The 19,295-nt window shown below is 31.7% G+C and overlaps 1 protein-coding gene across 1 annotated transcript; it reads left to right on the forward strand.

Moving 5' to 3' along the window:
• The first annotated feature begins 40 nt into the window (after window positions 1-40).
• Window positions 41-16,051, forward strand: LOC128237177 (E3 ubiquitin-protein ligase RNF213-like). The gene is made up of 30 exons (XM_052952476.1): window positions 41-93; window positions 403-581; window positions 1,420-1,537; window positions 1,890-1,999; window positions 2,838-3,005; window positions 3,393-3,638; window positions 3,838-3,952; window positions 4,641-4,987; window positions 5,256-5,364; window positions 5,544-5,777; window positions 5,917-6,021; window positions 6,448-6,498; window positions 6,637-6,840; window positions 7,893-7,989; window positions 8,172-8,206; window positions 8,674-8,771; window positions 9,588-9,738; window positions 10,085-10,253; window positions 10,430-10,530; window positions 10,721-10,769; window positions 10,906-11,108; window positions 11,365-11,494; window positions 11,715-11,786; window positions 12,029-12,218; window positions 12,310-12,535; window positions 12,804-12,878; window positions 13,624-13,815; window positions 14,048-14,146; window positions 14,794-14,981; window positions 15,384-16,051. Exons 1-30 carry the CDS (start codon window positions 49-51, stop codon window positions 15,592-15,594), a joined length of 4,317 nt encoding a protein of 1,438 aa, XP_052808436.1. The 5' UTR covers window positions 41-48; the 3' UTR covers window positions 15,595-16,051.
• Window positions 16,052-19,295: the final 3,244 nt, after the last annotated feature.

Consider the following 19,295-nt stretch of genomic DNA (forward strand, 5'->3'; position numbering starts at 1 on the left):
AATATTAACACACTCTGGCCAGAATGCAGTGATCGTTTGGCTCAGTTTATGGAAGAAAAACCGGATCATTTTGCTGCTCGGGACTATAACATGGTACAATTATTTCAGAAGTTAGATTTAATTCCTTACACGGTTTAATATAAGTAAGCATAATTCGATCGTAGAACTAAGGATAAAACAGTTCTGTTTTTAATTTTTGTTTTGTTTTGCTATCTTGTTCAAAATTTATTTTCCGTTTTTGTTGATTGATTTATACTTCTGTGTTGTTGTTGTTATTGTTGTTGTTGATCAATAAAACAAATTTGACCTACTTTAATATTACTGTTTAAGTATCATGAAAAGGAACGACCAATATTAAACATATTTTAAAAATATATCATGCATGAATGGCATTTATTCAAGGTATTTCAAGCATTATTCCTGTTGATGAAAGAATACCTTTCCCCTGTCAAGGCAAAGCTAAAAGAGCGCAATTACCAGACAGAATGGGTGAACAAGATAAATCGATTCAGACCATTAGTGCAAGCTCTATTTACCAAACATAACAACGATGATGGAGGTGCATGTCATCGAGAAGCAAGGTTTGGTGTTGTTAGTTAAAACGTATTGAATGACCACGTATGTGATATTCTATTTATATCATAAATACTTTGATAATTTACAGAACCACGAACGTCGCTGTAAAGTGCGCACATTTTCAGAGCTATTCACTTATGGAATCACGTCAAAAGTTACAAGTCTTGTATTAGCAGTATTATTACTTTACATCATGATGGCGACGTCATTCATTATACCCCTGATATTAAGATAATATATCACAATGTAATGACAACTACAGGGATGAGCCGAGCAGTCAAAAATTCAGCGTTAAGTGTGTTTAAAGACACAAGGACAAAGTTATAACGGGCATTGCACGGCTAACACACAACATTTAAAGACAACAGACAGATGACATAACAATTTGGTTGTGAATTATTTTTTGGGCAAAAAGTCTTGTTGCAGGACAAGTCCCCCTAAAACGATGTACAGTTATAATTAATATGCATTATAACACAAGCTTAGTTCTTGCGAAAATATAGGAAATTCATGATAATGCTACTTATATTCAACAGCATTCACATATAAACAAATATTTATTTTAACAGCTTAGATTCACTAAGACTAGCTCTCGTTTGTTCAAACTGTTCCTAGATACGTACACATAAATTGTATTCTAAAATGGTATGAAGCTGAAATTGGCAGATATGGAGTGTATTTCCTAAAAGCAGATCATTTTGAACTTGTATGACAAAACAAAACGGCTGCGGAAACGGTTGATGTATTATGTAAACAATGTTCAACACAAATAACATCAAGCCTATGCAATTCCACCGCGCAGTAAGACCTACATATTCTTTATAATTCACATTATTTTAATAGGAGAGAGTGGAACCGCATTACGCTTTTAAAGCTATTTATAGACAACATGTTTGGATTCGAAACAACAGAAAGAACCGTCGAAGATCTAATAGCTGAGCAATACTTGCGTTTCTGGCGGGTAAGATTTTGAAAAAAAATGTGTTCATCATGTGTGTGACAATTCTGCCTTCCAGTCTTAGTGATTGTTGAGATATGACACACTTATACCATTTTGTTATATTCAGTATGTAAAAACCATATTGCTTTTGTTTATACCTAGTTGTATCCCTACAGTATATTTATACAAACGTGTAAGCAAAACTTTATTTATAAACTGTATCTTTCAGTTTATTGTTCCGAATCATTTTTTTATTATGCATTTCTGCTAAATAATATGTCTTCCAAGATGATATCATTATCATCGTTTTTTAAGGTAAAATTGAGATAGTGGAATTTTAGATCCATAGAAAGTATATGACTTTAAATTTCAGTACATTGATGATGCCAAATCATTAATGGATGCAACTGAAGGAAAATCATTCGAAATCATTGAACAATTTCTGGTTCAGAGCTGCAGGTCGGCATTCCAGAAGGTTTATAGGTTAGTATATGGTCTTAAATGGGAATTGACCAAATTTATTAAGCTCTTGGTTGAGTGTAATACAGCTTGATTGTAACTAGCGGGTAACAACTTACTGAGATTTAAACTGTGGTTTTCAAGATTTTAGTCTCACAACATAATGAAAAGTATGAACATTTTCTCTTTTTAAAATTGTTGCCATCTTTATAGTAATTGCCTTCAACGTTGTTAATCGCATGCAATTAATATTTCCGTAGAACTAGGGCAGCTTTAGCTGCAAACTGATAACGGGCATTTATTTTGCTTCTTTAAATTTGAAAGCGTAACTTTGTGTTATTAACGTAAAACTAGTTTTTATAAAGTTTACAACGTTGATATGATTATTTGTTTTACTCTTAGTTTAAATGAATATAAATCTAAATGAAACCTTTTTAAGTTTGCAATAGGTGTTTGGTTGTGTTGTCGAAATTTAACGTACAGAACAAGCCAAACAGTACGTTTTGTTTCGTAATCCCAAAAAAAATTCAACCCGCGCACACACAAAAAATTAAATAAATATAAAAAAATCACCCTGATTTTTCCATCGAAACGGTTTCGAGAAGAGAACTCACCAACACGTTACATGTGCGCAAAGGATATACTCTGGGCACAAAATAAGAAGTTCGCCATTGATTTGTACCTATTTTTCTTCCTGATCTTATGTTTTGTTGATTGGTTTTTTAGGTCAAGATATAGAATATCATCCTTCTTCACCCTATATTTTTTCGAAAATTATAATATCCGGTCCTTTACAACAGTAAACGAAATAAGTGACTTTATTTGAAATCAGTTTTTAATATATATTATTTTCAATTTGTAGAATAAGTGCACGATTGGAATGCTTCAAATGCAAGGCCTCACCGCGTTTGCTACTACCATGCAAAGATGTTGTTTGCAATTCTTGCTATGCTGAATTGTCATCTGAAAAATGTCCTAAATGCGGGAAGAGCTTTAATCAACTAAAACCAGAGATGTTTTTTGAGAAAAGGTTGGTAAACAAGTTCATGTAGATAATCATATTTAATCTACTAGAAAACCTAAATGAAACGTTAAATATCTATTATTTTGACGTATTTTACGGATCTAAAAGGCAGTGTGTAACATGAGCAAAGACAACTTAAAATAGTTATTGAAAAAGAGAGTGCTTTTTAAACGGCAATAGACAACATTTATATATGTTATTGATTTAATGTAAAGCTTAACGGAAAATTTTACATGCACTATGATAAGAACTTAAGTGGAACTGTTATATTTAATGCTATGATTATATAATATACATATAATGAAGCATGCATCAAAATAATGTAAAACTGGCCTGTTGTTGAGTGTAAATCCGATGTTTGTAAACTATTTGTATCTGCATACTATATTACAGCGAAGAGAAAGCCTTGATGTTAAAATATTTAAAGACACTTCAGTTCTTTCTGATGGATATTGTTTCACAAATGTGTTTTCGTGAACACAAACCGCCATCTGATGATGTTGTGCAAAAGCTGACAAAATATGTATCTCATTCTGACACTGGTGAAAAGCAAGTCTTTTTCGTTTTTAACGTGGGATTACAAAGAGAGGATATGTATGTCTTTCGACGAAGTTTACTAAAGGACATTCTTCTTGCAAGGTGTGTTTATGTTATAAATTGTAATATAATGAAACTATAGTCGCGAGACAATTTATAACACGTCATGTGACAATGTTTAATCCAATACGAATTGCAGAGCCAATATAATTTGATAATAATTTATTGTGTTAATTTAAAAAAAAAACGTACGATGAGTCTATACCTGTTTACTATGTATTTTGTGATTATTACAATTTAGAACAAGTTTTTCCGACAAAGACATGAAGCTTTACTTTTTGAACATCTTGCAAACATCCAAACAAACAACAACGGAACTGTTAGACTTGCTTCTTCTTTTCCTCCATACTGCAGAGGTAATGTAAAGCAATATATGGGCAGATAGTTGTATAGTTCTGTTTGAGATAGGAACATATTTCGCTAAGTGAGAACAAACAGTTACATTTCACTAGTGGCTTTGCCAAGTGTAATTCTTTTCTTTAAGTGTTCATGCGGTGAAACATGCTGCAACCAAATCGGAAACAAACGTTTTAATGTCATTACTGTAATTCAATACACAGGACACTTTGATAACATTTAAACAATTGAAAAGAACGACATTTAAGCCAGATGACGTTATTGATATTTCTGCCCAGCATCGTTTGTGTTCACGTTCGGTTCTTACGTTTATATGGGCTTAAGTGCTAGAAACAGTGCAATTTTATCTTGATAAACCCACTGTTTGAAACATTGATTTTGTCATGTTATATTATAAAGTAAATAGCGAACGGCGTGAAACAAGTACTAGTGTTTTATTACCGTACACTTATTTTGTTTGATCATACTAATCAATACTTTTTAAATAGGTGCTAAGCTATGTATACGAATGCAAAACAAAAATTGTCATATTGTCTTATTATGATTCATTATGATATTGAATGATAGTATTGCCATATTGAAAACGATTGATATAATTGTATAACATTGGCAGTTTATCAGTAAACCTAGTTTATCAGTTATTGTATAATGTTTTCCCGAATTGTCATTTTCTATTACTTTTCCCAGGAAATGTACATGCAGCAGCTATGTGTATCGAACAATGATAAAACTCAAAAAGCCACTGACATGATGAGGGAAACAATCAAAGAGATTCAGCAATCTGACCTATTTCCCAAAACACAAGAAAAACAGACAGGTTTAGAACTATTAACTGATACATCTAGGCAACATCAACCTATAGACAACGTTGATATTCTGAAAGTATTGACGATTGCGAAATGCAAAGTTGGTCTTTGTATAACGGCAGACATACTGCAAAAAATAGCTTCCGACGAACTGAAGCTTGAAGATGTATCAAATATTGTTTGCGTTGCACGCGACATGTGTAAAAGTTTTCCTTCAAACTGGCCTAGGTAAAATTCAATTTCTTTTACGTCCATATTCTTCATAAATATCATTTATAAACAAAAATAAATATTTTTTTTTTTTCAAATTTATTCATTCCATACACTATTTTTTCAAACAGTTCTGCTATAATTATGTTTAAATAAAAAATTGTTCAAATGGCGACAAGAATATTGCGGCTTTATAGACGAAAGTATTTCTATAATTTACTTGTATACCACCATAAACTACAAACTACTTTGATATGCTTTACAGTTTAAACTGACATTATTTTAGGAAATACCTCACAAAATATATGTGTCGTCGTTTTGGTACGGTCCTACATGAATTCGTTTGCCATTCTGGTGACCCAAGACTTTCTTGGATAGTGGTTGACATGGAAGGGGTAAAATAATGAAATAAATAAGAATATAATGAAGCGCTACGTACAAAATAAAATGTTCAATTCATTTTTATAGTTTGCCTTCAGTCATAAATAAACTTTTATAAATTATTTATATAGTTTAATAATATTTCTCTAACAAAATTATAGATTTTTTTGTTATGGGGATTTTGAATATACAGGTTGTACTGATACAAGACCGGTACAGAATATGCGGACAAGAATATCTCAGAATGTTTGATCGAGTGTCTTCATGCTTGGCTAAACGGCCGAGCAAGGAATATGCAATAATAGAGAAGACACAACACCATCCTTTAGCAGAAGAAATGGTCAGCGAAAACGACAGTTTAGAAAGTAACTGTTCAGGCGCAAAGATGCTCGCATCTCACACAAGCAATGAAAACAGAACATTCCAGGTTTCCAACATTTTTCAAATAACCTTGTATATGTATGTTCGATATCTTAAGGCTGAATTTGTATGCTAAAGCTAGTAATACCAATCTTCATAAGAAATAAACATCGTTATCTATATTTTATTATATCTTTATTTCCAAGGATGCTTTTCCTGACATCAGTCCAAAGAGTGAGATTTTTCTCCAGTTGGCAGTTCAAAGAGTTATTTCAGTTTCAAGTGGGAATTCACTTCAAGTCGACAAAGAGGTTAGTCATACTTTGTTCATCTTGTTTTCTTATTCACTCTTTAAGGTGTTACATTCTTCGGATAAATTTTTTGACGTTAGAAGGCGTAGACAGTGTTTCACCTTTCTTATCGGCAACACACAATCTAGTGCTCGTTTTATATCATTGTGCTTCCAAAGGATACTTTTGGGAAGCTATATACATGTTCGCCCACATGATCTTAATGTAGACATGCAGAAATCAATGTTGTTTACATACATGTGGTCACAGCGTGAGTTGCAGAATATCAAACTTCAAAAAAGCAATCATAGTAAATATATGAATGACACAACAGGTACTCTACTGAATCCCTCAGGTCGTCCTCTTATTTTATATCTGATCAATAATGAAAATAGAACTGAAATATATTCTGTCAATGGCTAATGAATAAACGTCTTTACATTTCAGGCAAAAGAAGCATTCCTAGACTTTGTCCAAAAGAGTTCATATCAATCCAAGGTTTAACGTTTTACTCCATTATTGTATGCATAATATAACATTAAAATACATTTGAGACGCATGAATAAAGAAAATTAATGTAGAAAGATATTATCATGACTACTTTTGGAAGAACAAAACCACTTTATTTCATTTCAGGAACAACTTGTACATTTACTTGGAAATGAATATTTGATCTCACGGCACGTGACAAAAAAAAACAAGGATACATACACAGATCCACCCCTTCTTAATTTAGTTGTGCATTTTGCTGCCGTGCTTGGGTCTTTACAGGAACAAGAAAACATAACCTACTTTCTTTACATGCTTTGCTCACAGCCTGAAATGATATCACGCGATCGCGTAAGTATGTAAAACAATAAGTTAAATGTACAACCAATTGAAGTAAAGCGTTGGGATAACTAAGAAGCAGTATTATTTCTTTCCCTCAATGTTTAACGTGTATGCTTACTTGTACGTGTTGCAGTCTGTACAACTACACGTTCACATTCCAAATGAAGTTGAGCTTAAAAGAATGTTTCTAAAACGTAGCGCAATGAAATATTTGATTCACTTGATATTTCTGCGCATGCTTAATAGTACGTGTAAATATAAACGCAAAAAAATAAAGTTTAAAAATATTTTGCAAAATTTAAAGTAAAAAGTGGACTTTTAAGTTCGATGTAAATCGCGTAAATCCCTTTTATCGTCCATGTGTACATACTATTTTAAACTCGTACATTGTTCACAAACCCGGATAACTTGTGCTGACAAAAGGTTGTACACACGTTCTCTTTTTTAATCTCTTATAACAAGAACCCCGTCAAACGGCTCTTTATATTTCTAAATCAATACAAAATAAAACATAAACATAACGTTATAGTTTTCATATACTCAAAGCTAAGTCCTGTTTTTCTAATAAATCAGTCATTACGGCATAACACTTGCTCTTAGCTAACTTTAAATCAACAAAATACAATATCCACAGCAGCACCGATAAAACGGCTGGATCTATACGACTGCAATTAAACTGTTTATTGTTCACATAATGACATTACTTATGATTACATACATATCTCTTAAATGATATGCATTAAAACCATTATAAGTATTGTAATTCTTTCCAATGCTATGATAAACAATACGTTTTGAATGCAATGAGTCTTGCTTTATAAATAGTATGGAGTGGTGCACTTTATTATTTAGTTTAACCAGTATTTATTGCAGAAAATATTAAACAAAGTTAATAAGCATTTGAGCTACAGAAATGCATAACATACATACAAAATAAGGAGTGATGAAATACATAAACAGTGAGTAAATCACAGAATTGAGAATTAACCATAAATGGTTTTACTAAGTCTCTCTTCTTTATCACTTTTTTGTATTATTCAACCTAAACTATTTTTTTTCAGAATGTTCTCTTTCCGACGATGCCGCAGGATGACAAAGAAGAGGTTTATCGAGCTCTACAAATGGAAGAAACATTGTCAGAAAATCTGACATTTTATCGTGAGCAAAACATTTATATCTGGTTTATATATATATCATGTATCATATTAAAGACACAACGTCATCATCTGTCTTTCTATACAACGTTTTTGAATTAACTTGTTTTGCAAATTTGATGTGTTAGTCATTTGCAAGGTGTTTAATAGAACCTGGCTCAAATATATTATATTCTATATTTGTAGGCTGTCCAAATGGTCATGCATATGCAATTGGAAACGTAAGTTAATGCATTTCTGTAATGAAATGAGGCATACATTTCGGAAAAATAGTGAATATGTTAAGTATGGCTTATGTATGACACCAATTCACTAAAGAGTACAAACGAATGACTGACTTCACATACTGAAGCTGATCCATAATCTGGCGTTAGGGGGGGGGGGGGGGGCGCAACTTCGGATGTGCGCTCTTTCCCAAAATAAATGAAATCTATTATTTTATGTGGTTAGGGATTATGGTTGCCCTTCCCCTTGAAAATGTTGGCTGTTCCAAATTGTGTTCTCAATTGATATGTATGTATTTAGTCTATTTATAGTGAGACCTGAGTATGTCCGCAATTGATATTAGCGTACTTAGTCTACTTTAAGAGTGCCCTTTTTGTGCCTTCAGTTGGTATTCATGTAATTAGTCTACATTTAGTTTTACCGAAATGTAATCTTAACTGGTATTTATTTGGTCTTCTTTTAGTGCGGGCGTCCATGGGTTAAATCAAAATGCTGGTGTGGACAAACGATAGGTGGTGTTCTACATCAGAGAGCGGACGGCAACACACCAATTGAAAATATGTATGTTTCTCTTGTGACCAAGTGACTCAAAAGTTACAATCTGACAATAGTGACCTATGTATTTCAACTGTATTTGTATAGCAATAGCTGTAAATTATAACTGTTTATGTATCAAAGTATAGCTACAGCTGTAGCTTCACTTTCGGCGCCAAGAATACAGCTTCAGATGAATATGTACAATGGACTGTTGCGTGTTATAGTTTTAAGTTACAACTATGTATTTATTGAATATAGCTGTAGCTGTAGCTATAAATGTACAGCTGAGGCATTATGTTGTGTCTTATTGTTGTTGATAGTAAGCTTGAGAGCCACTGGTAAAGCCGTAAGTTACAATATAGCGTTATTGTTAACGTTTGTATTCTTACGTAAACAGATGCCTACTTAAATCGGTTTTAGATCAAATGATAAACTTGATAAGTTATCAAGTTAAGTGTTATATTAAGTCCGTTTGAATATCAAGTCCGTTTAAATATCAAAGGAACTGCAGGTTAAAAGTACATATTGAAAACACAGACGAAATAATTGACATGTTAGCAAGTTTATCAAAATCCAACATACATTTAAAAAAACAACAACATCGGATTCTGATGTACACCTTTGTAAAAAAATAAGGAATATGTCGTCTTACTTTTGATAATATCTACAGCAATGCAATACTGTGGTTATATCTGATATTACTTCACCTACTACCTACTATTTATTCTAAATTCGTTTATCACTTGTATGTTCTTGTAATGTTTCTTTCGAATTAAAATATTCGGTTAAACCTTGATAAACAGATTATATTGCCTCCAGCAATGTTTGGTATTACTTTAGGGAAGATACAACTTTACCAGGACATATAATAGGTGAAGCAGAGGAACGAGTCTTAGTCATTCCTGAAAGAGATTTGACAGCTTCTAAGTTTGCTATTGAAAGGCTGTTTCTACATTTGGCTTTACTTCAGGGTTCCAGCAAAAACAAAAAGGTTACTTACTATGACATATTTTTCCTCGTGAATAAGATTATAAAAATATTTCTTTTCTGTAAATAATGACAGTATTTAAGTGATCTGTAAAACCACATTTAATTAACCAAAATACGACGTTAATTCATTATTTTTCCTTTCATTGTTGTATTCTGACATTTAAGTACGTGTATACTTTGGAAAACCGCATTTCGATATGAAGTAATAATCGAATGTAAGCAAAAAGCAATGGGTTTATTTTGAATAAGTGTGGATGATCCTATATTTTTAAAACATGTTTGTTTATACATTCCGTGTTTATCATGTTTTTTAAATCCCTTGCAACCCTTCTTTCATAACAAAACAGGCCATAGAGGACACTATCAATCCAACAGTTGAAAATGTTGAGCTATTCCTTTGGAAGCACATTCAGAAGGATATAGACGATATAAAGACCTGTACAATGTTCAGCTTTGACGATACGATGAATTTACTTCACATGATAATTGATTATATCATGAACAACGAGGCTAAAGGTTGTTTTCTAAATCATGTACAATAACACACGAACAAGTAATGAAAATACCCTTTGTTTCTGCGTATAGAAATAAATATGATTATACGTATTTGTGACTCCTGGAGTTGTCAATGTATTCTTGAAAAAACAACAACAGTATTTAAGTATTTCAGCATGCTTTGTTTATAACGGTAGGTCTCGTAGACAATGGCAATGACACTTTACTGCGAACAAAACAAGGTCGGCGTTTGTGGGAAAACACTTTTGCCGAAGTTTTCATTTCACCAATATTCAAGGTAAATATTAAAGCGGTATTTCATTGCAGGGTAACCTCATACGTTATTTGGATGGATTAAAAAAAAAATAACACGATTAACAAATTGATCACGTGGTGTTATAGTATCACCCTTATAGTCAGGTTGTCTAAACTTTAATAATAAGTATTCTATTTTAAAAAAGAAAATTATCTTTTTATATATTTTACAGGATATTGAGACGAAACTAGAAGAATTAAACAGAGAATTGTCTATTCAAGGTAAACAAATCATTCTCTTATCATAGTTTGTTGCGAGCAAACCACACTATAACGAAATATGTCATTTATACCATATGTAACTAAATTGCAACTTTCTTTTTTAATTACGTTTATGAATATTCATTTGTTCTGCAAGATCCCTTCCTCCGTGTGGTGCACGAATTGGACGATACTGATGATACCGTTCAGTCAAACAGTTTACACGATATGGCTTTGGCTTGGAAATTCAGCGTCCCTGTGTCATTGGGCCATATGAAACAAGAACTTGAAAAACACATAGATTGCAACAAAGAAATGACTGAAACTCATATAAGAATTCTAAAAGAATTCATTGAGAAGGTATACTGTTTTCTTTTTGATCAAATTGATCATGTTGAATACATGTTAAATACATATTTGGAAAATGTGAATAATATACAAATACAATATTTGCTCAGAATGTGTTTTCTGTATGGAAAATGCATATTTGTTTTTTCGAAAGTAAGCATTTCTTTAGCATTCAAATGTCTGTTCGATTAACAAAGTGATGTAGCTTTATCACTGTTATGTTTATCAGTATTTTATCTTTTTGTTTGTTTTACATTGCAAATGTTAGGAACCGTTCCTGAAAATGATTAAACACGTGCCTGACATAATGGAACTACAAAGATTACTTTTGGAAAAGTTTCAAATGAAGATAGACAAAACAACGTCGGCTAAACTTATGATCAAGGACATTGAAGAAGGTATGCACTGGTGATCTATATTATTATGAAATTGATAAGCAACACAATGATATTAAGGTTCAATGTACTTATATATATGCCTTTAAACACTGCCTTTCTTAATTGAAATGCTACGGTGAGCAACATCATCCATTTCCTTTATACGACGGGCACGTGGAATTGTAATAGGTTTCACTTTGGCATTATCATAATAGAAGTAATATATGTCTACTCCTTTTAGATGATATTAAACAGTTGGTACCAACATTCGCCCTGGTATGGAAAAAGACAAGGCATTACCTTTCCAAACATGGTAAGAAACAAATGATTAAATTATGGATAAAATATACTGGGATAAAAAAAGTTGTTATATGAATATTTATGCGAAAGGCTACAGACACAAGCTCAGTAGCAAAAAGTTTAAACATAAACGCGGTTTAATGGCATGTTTGTAACAATAGAAAATCGACTATTTTGATTTACTTCTTCATACATATCTAACTGTTTAACTAGCTGGCGAAATCAAATATAAACTATATTCTTAAACTGCTTTAGTGTGTAGAACAGAATTTGGCAGGGCATTGATTCCGAGCGAATACTGTGACAGTGATATTGATACTTTTACGCCAATATCCGTTCTGCTACCCTCCATAAAAGGACCAGGACTTTGTTCGTATGGACTGCTTGAATTTCTGTTTCGTACACAGAATGAATTTTTAACGAATATACGGATGCTTTGTAAGAGGTAAGTGGACGTTAGACGAGATATAATTGTTTACCTGTTCTGTTTATTTAACCTTTTTGATGTCTTGCGAGTTTATCTTTATCATTTGCAGAGAAGATATTGTCAGCGAGATATTACCGAAAGCTGTTTCAACCAGCAATCTTATCTCTTTTGACACGGACAAAGACATTCTTCCAATTATTTTTGCTAATTGCCACATGACTACTAGATTTGGTCACCGTTCCATAACGCAATACGATTTCAAGAGAATTTGTCATCAGCTCCTCGACAGACATTTCATGTCAAAGTCAAATATTTTGCTGGAAAGAAATCTTCAGGTAAGTCGTTGTTGATTCGTTGATGTCCTGCGCGCCTTTGAATTAAACATTACAACTTTAAATGTAAAAATTTCGTGTATAGAAGACAGGTTCCTAGCCTGATGCGATTAATATCACGTGTACTGCGTAGAACTTGAGGGCGTTTTACAAGCTTCTTTTTTATCCTCATCTTCATATATAGCTTGATATTTCGAGACATGTTATTGGGTTCTATCAATAAATTCATTTCGTCTATTTATATCCTTTCATGATCAATTTATAATTACAGATTGAAACAATGGTGTACATAACTGAGCTTACAACAGACAGCAAGTTTGAGAATTTGTTGAACAAGATTCCTCAGGTAGTGTGTATAAGCACATTAAAAGTCGTTTAACAGTGTCTTTTGCATATAAATTATATCAAATTACATATGTCTTCATGCCGTTACGAGTTTTTGTTCAAGATCATTGATGATGACTGTTGATATACCCACTAATTTGCTTCAGCATTATTCATATAAATATTGATAATTTTGTATACATAACATAATATGAATTTGAATTATGTTAAAGAATATTAGTTTAAACTGTAAAAAATGTTCTTTTATCTGCCTAGAATGATATAAAATGGCAGCTGATTACACTTTAGTCAGAAAAGCGCGCCATATTGTATGAAATGTAAAGGTCAGTTAAATAATGACGTCATTGGATATGTCTCAGCCTTGTGAGCATTGACTTTTGAGAGGGCTTAAAATTCAGAACTAGGAAACATATAAATCTTTTGAAACAGTGTACTATCAGTGAAAATCCTATAAAAAACACCTTAAACAATTTAATAACACATATAATTGTACAGAGTTATGTTTAAAGTATAATCTTTATTTAAAGAATAATTTATTTATCGAGGGTGGACTTAACCCGATTTAACGGCATATATCAATTATACGAAATAATTAGATACCGAATTATTGATAGACAGTAATAGTGATGAATTTATTAGGTCTAATTCCGGAATATTTAATTTGCATTTCTCGATAACGCCATCATATAATGTTTCTAATCTTCACTGAAATTATACGTAATAATATATTGTTTATTTGCATAAAGGTTTCTCTTACAACTGAGACAAAGAACGCGATAATCGAGGAGTGTACTAACCTTCCAGAGCTCTGTACATCCATCGACAACTTGAATATTGCCGTTAAGTTTCTACAAGCAATCGGTGGCAGCACAGAAAGTTTTCTTGACACCTTTATGACTAAAACCCTTCGAATGGAACATGCTTTATCAAACCAAACGGTACGCGATACATCTACCATATATACTTTCGTAATAAGATGTTTAATGCACAACTTTTTGTTGATTGCCTGCTGCCAAGAAAAAACGAAATGTTAAGAATTTTTTGTCCTTACGACATATTAATATAAAGAGTAACGTTAAACCGAAATTCTAGTAGGTTCTCAAAATGTACAAAGGCTACAAACAAATCTCGAAATGATTGGACATGAATCTTAATTAATATTTTATTCAGGCGAGACGGACTTGCATGCTGAAACACACGCGTGCCCTCTGGCTTTTGTTGACATTACAGAAGTCTAAGCTGATGATCGATTCCCATTGCAGCTCCAAGGTATATACACGAAAATATATATCAGACCTTTATATTGTGAGTGTTTTGTTTAACACGATTGGTGTCATGTTTTCCTTCAATGGATTATTTTAGAATCAATGAATCTGAAAGCCAAAAACTGAATTATAAAGTCTAATCAACACGTATGCCGTTTTTTGAAAGTAATTGCCGTGTGCGCTGGATTGACCGTATCTTTTTCATTGTCGTCCGACACCAAACTGCAACAATTTCTCCTTCGCAATTTAATTTCATGCTATTGACCGTTTTTATGAAATTTCTGATGGAAATCAAGTGATAAGCATAACATTCATAAAAATGGTATTTGTGTAACATTATTTCAAAAATGTTACAATGCATTTAAAAACGGTTGATATAAGATTAATTTAAAGTAGATGGACGTGGTATTATCATTTTGGTGTAATATTACATTGTAACACCGATTCATAAACGGTTCTAACACCAACATTTATCTATACAACTAGTCTGATGCATGTGTGGTCTATCTTTGTCGTTTGTACATTCTACGCCTTTCGTTCCATGCTGTCATGCATTAGCCTTGTTCTTCTTAACCAGGTTTGTTATTGTTTAGCCTTAAATAAAGGTATCAGAAGTTTAAATGAACACTGCATACTTAATACAATTCACAGGATGTATTTGAGAACCTAGATGACATTTACTTTAACGAAATCGATGATGGAACGAAAGACTGTATACGAAAAATGTCGGGAGAGGATCGAGAAAATGTCTTGGATGTTCTTCATGCATTTATGATTTTGAAACTTGTCATTGTTGAAGACCAAGACAGTGAAGAGTTCAGCGATCTTTCAGTTACCAGGTATGAGTAGAAATAAACATTTTTATAAATTGGGTGTATATCATTCATAAAAAAGTTAAATATTGCAAAGCATACACTATATCTAATGTTTATATATTATAAAATGTATATATGCAAGCTACTTACTGATATTTGTACTAAAATATGTTTTTGGCAAACGTGAGTGATTCTTAGCGATGTGCACCTCGGACTGTCGAAGCTAAAACAATGCTTTCACTTGAATAATATCAGATAAGAAAAAAATATTGACAAAGATATGAAAACAAACATATAAACTTATTCAAGATATTTTCAGGATACTTTTATAATTTGTGTTATGCAAATCGAAATGTTAAAAAAACTTATGTATTTTTCAGCGTGTATAACCATTGTGCAAATATTACTCGTATCTTTGCTCTTCAGCCTGCGAGACAGCCTAAGCGCATATGCAGAAACAACATACTGTTCCATAGAAGAAAAAACAGAAGCTAGCCAACGTGATTCAATCGCTTCCATTCAAATGTTACCAGACAATGTCAAGAACTGCCAAAGTGTTGATATCTGGGTATTTACATATAAACACCAAAGGCAAACTAGTTATATTAGAACCAGACGAGGCCGCTTACACTACTAACCTGAATGGAGAATAGTCCATTCAGTTCAGTACTGATTTTGAGCGCTATTGTAATTACCAAAATTAATCATGTCACCTGCAGTTTATAAAACGTGACGATATTATGTATAAACACTTGAAATGGATAATGCTTTCCCAGTGAGACTATATAGTTTGTTATTGCATAAGTTGCATTGTAAGCCAGGAACTTTCTTAACAATGGTAAGTGTTTGGAATCGTCTGGTGTGAATTGTCGAAGCATTGAATATTCCCAATCACAGCCACTTGACCACTAATGTACTTTTGTATCCACATTTGACATGCATTTGGTTTTTATATACGTTAATGGAGTAAGCATTCGTTTAGTATGTTGCACTGTGTGAAATGTAAATACATACTATAATAATTTTGATTTTTTTAGTGTTAAATGTTGTTTACTACACGTAGTGTTTCAGAAGTATTTAGATATGCTTGAGTTTGTGATCACCGTCATGAATAATCATAGCCGCTGATAAAAATGTGTATACTTGTTCATTGATAAATGTTCATTTCAATTTTATTTTATATTATTTTAGGTATATTGTCTAATTTGTATATGTTTTGATTTTTTAAATACAGTTTCATTGATTTGTACTTTTCTAAAAATTATTTATCAAATGTGTCTGTTCATAAGACAGTTTGATGTGTACTCCTCCATCGCTGTGTTGCTGATGGTTATGATGTTGTTGTTATTGTGATTTGATGTTTTGCTCGAAGTTCATTAGGATTGATAATGTTTTCTTGTATGTTTCAATTAAAGTATTTTAGTGTTTTAGAGGGACTTGAGGTTCGTTTTGAATCGTCTTAATTCATTTGTGTTGTATGATGTTTGGTCAGGTGGCTTTAAATAACCATTTAAACTTATTTCATGACTTGTGTAGCATTTAATTTTACAATTGATTGTTTTGGTATCGTTTTCAACGTTACACTTTTTCAATGTTTAATACGATAGTATTTAAGATTTGTTTGTGATATTCAATGTATGCGTAGTTGTTCCTTTTTATTGGCTGTTTATGCTTTGCAATATTGTTTCTATATGCTTTGCCTTACATTTGAACTACTTGGAGCTGTTTTCTGTTTTGCGCCGGTTTTAATGCTTCTTGTTTATACATTTTTGACATTTGAACAGTGTATGTATATTTAATTTTGTCTTTTTGTGTTTATTGTTGTTTTATCTTTAACATAAAGATAAGGAGATAATACTTTTGTTTTTGAGCGAGAAACTAAAATAAATATATATATTTGGATATAAATTTTCTTCAATATTTTACATCAAAGACAAGAACAATGATGTACAATTAGACAACACAACACATAATTGTGTAGCTAAAATTATTATTTTGCTAAATGTGAGAATGTTCAGCTATTCAATTTGATGTAAAAGAATATACGCATGTTGATAACTATAGACATTATCATGTTATTCTGTATAATCTGAAACGATTCATTTATCTTCATTTATCTTCATCAGTTCAAATATATCTTTACAAGGATATATTTATATATAGAGTATCTTTTTCTGCTCCTTTTGCTTTTTATGTATATTCATTTGTATTTTCGTATTATGTATTAGTTGTTTGCGTTAGTTGAACAGTGTGTATATGCGTATTAATTTAAACATGTTTTCAAGGTTGTATTGCGTAGGTCTATATTGTTCATTATACCAAAATGGGGACTAATCGTAGTTTGTGAATAATCTAAACAGTTAATTTCTTTCGGTCGCATTTTCCATTTTATAAATTGTTGGAAAATGATACAGTTTTAAGGAAAGATTTAGTAATAGTATTACGTTAAAGAGATATACAGAGATACAATATTTTAATAGTATTGATATGATACGCATTTTGCGTGTAAATGAATCATCGGATAATGAATACAGCTTAAAGGTAAGCTACCCTTATGTTAACAGAGGTATACACGTAATGTTAAATATGCCATAAAATATTGATTTGATTATTCCCTTAGCCATTCGCACTTTCCGTTTTGATTATATATAGTAAACATTCTTAAACCTCGATGGGAATATTTGCTAATGTTATAGTTTAAAAAAGATAAAACATTATGTGAACAATGCAATTAAGCATTGATATAATAATTCCTTAAGCAGGTCGCATTTTCCGATAAAATCTATTAAAGGAAAATTGAATACAGCTTTAAGGGAAGATATGCTAATGTTAAAGCTTAATAAAGATTACACATCATTAACAGTGCAATAAAGCATTGATATAATAATTCCTTTAGCAGGTCGCATTTTCCGTTCAAATTAATTAAAGGAAAATTGAATACATTTTTGAGGGAATATATGCTAATGTTATAGCTTAATAAAAGTAATACGTGATATGGACAATGCCATAAAGCATTGATATAATAATTCCTTAAGCAGGTCGCATTTTCCGCTTAAATTTATTTTAGGAAAATTGAATACAGCTTTAAGGTAAGATATGTTAATGTCATAGCTAAATATATATGACACGTGATATGTACAATGCAATTAAGCATTGATATAATTAGTCCTTTAGCAGGTCGCATTTTCCATGTTTATTAATTATAGGAAAATTGAATACAGCGTTAAGGGAATATATGCCAATGTTATAGCTTAATAAATATGACACGTGATATATACAGTGCAATTCAGCATTGATATAATTATTCCTTTAGCAGGTCGCATTTTCCATGTTTATTAATAATAGGAAAATTGAATACAGCTTTAACGGAATATATGCCAATGTTATAGCTTAATAAATATGACACGTGATATGTACAGTGCAATTCAGCATTGATATAATTATTCCTTTAGCAGGTCGCATTTTCCATGTTTATTAATTATAGGAAAATTGAATACAGCTTTAAGGGAATATATGCCAATGTTATAGCTTAATAAATATGACACGTGATATGTACAGTGCAATTCAGCATTGATATAATTATTCCTTTAGCAGGTCGCATTTTCCATGTTTATTAATAATAGGAAAATTGAATACAGCTTTAAGGGAATATATGCCAATGTTATAGCTTAATAAATATGACACGTGATATGTACAGTGCAATTCAGCATTGATATAATTATTCCTTTAGCAGGTCGCATTTTCCATGTTTATTAATTATAGGAAAATTGAATACAGCTTTAAGGGAATATATGCCAATGTTATAGCTTAATAAATATGACACGTGATATGTACAGTGCAATTCAGCATTGATATAATTATTCCTTTAGCAGGTCGCATTTTCCATGTTTATTAATTATAGGAAAATTAAATACAGCTTTAAGGGAATATATGCCAATGTTATAGCTTAATAAATATGACACGTGATATGTACAGTGCAATTCAGCATTGATATAATTATTCCTTTAGCAGGTCGCATTTTCCATGTTTATTAATTATAGGAAAATTAAATACAGCTTTAAGGGAATATATGCCAATGTTATAGCTTAATAAATATGACACGTGATATGTACAGTGCAATTCAGCATTGATATAATTATTCCTTTAGCAGGTCGCATTTTCCGTTTTTATAAATTATAGGAAAATTGAATACAGCTTTAAGGTATTTCTGCTAATGTTATAGCTTAATAAAAATTACACGTGATTTTCAATGCATAAAGCATTTATATTATAATTCCGTAAGCAGGTCGCATTTTGTGTTTAATTTATTATAGGAAAATTGAATACAGCTTTAAGGGA

Source organism: Mya arenaria, chromosome 6, assembly GCF_026914265.1.
Source record: "Mya arenaria isolate MELC-2E11 chromosome 6, ASM2691426v1".
Classification (NCBI taxonomy): domain Eukaryota; kingdom Metazoa; phylum Mollusca; class Bivalvia; order Myida; family Myidae; genus Mya; species Mya arenaria.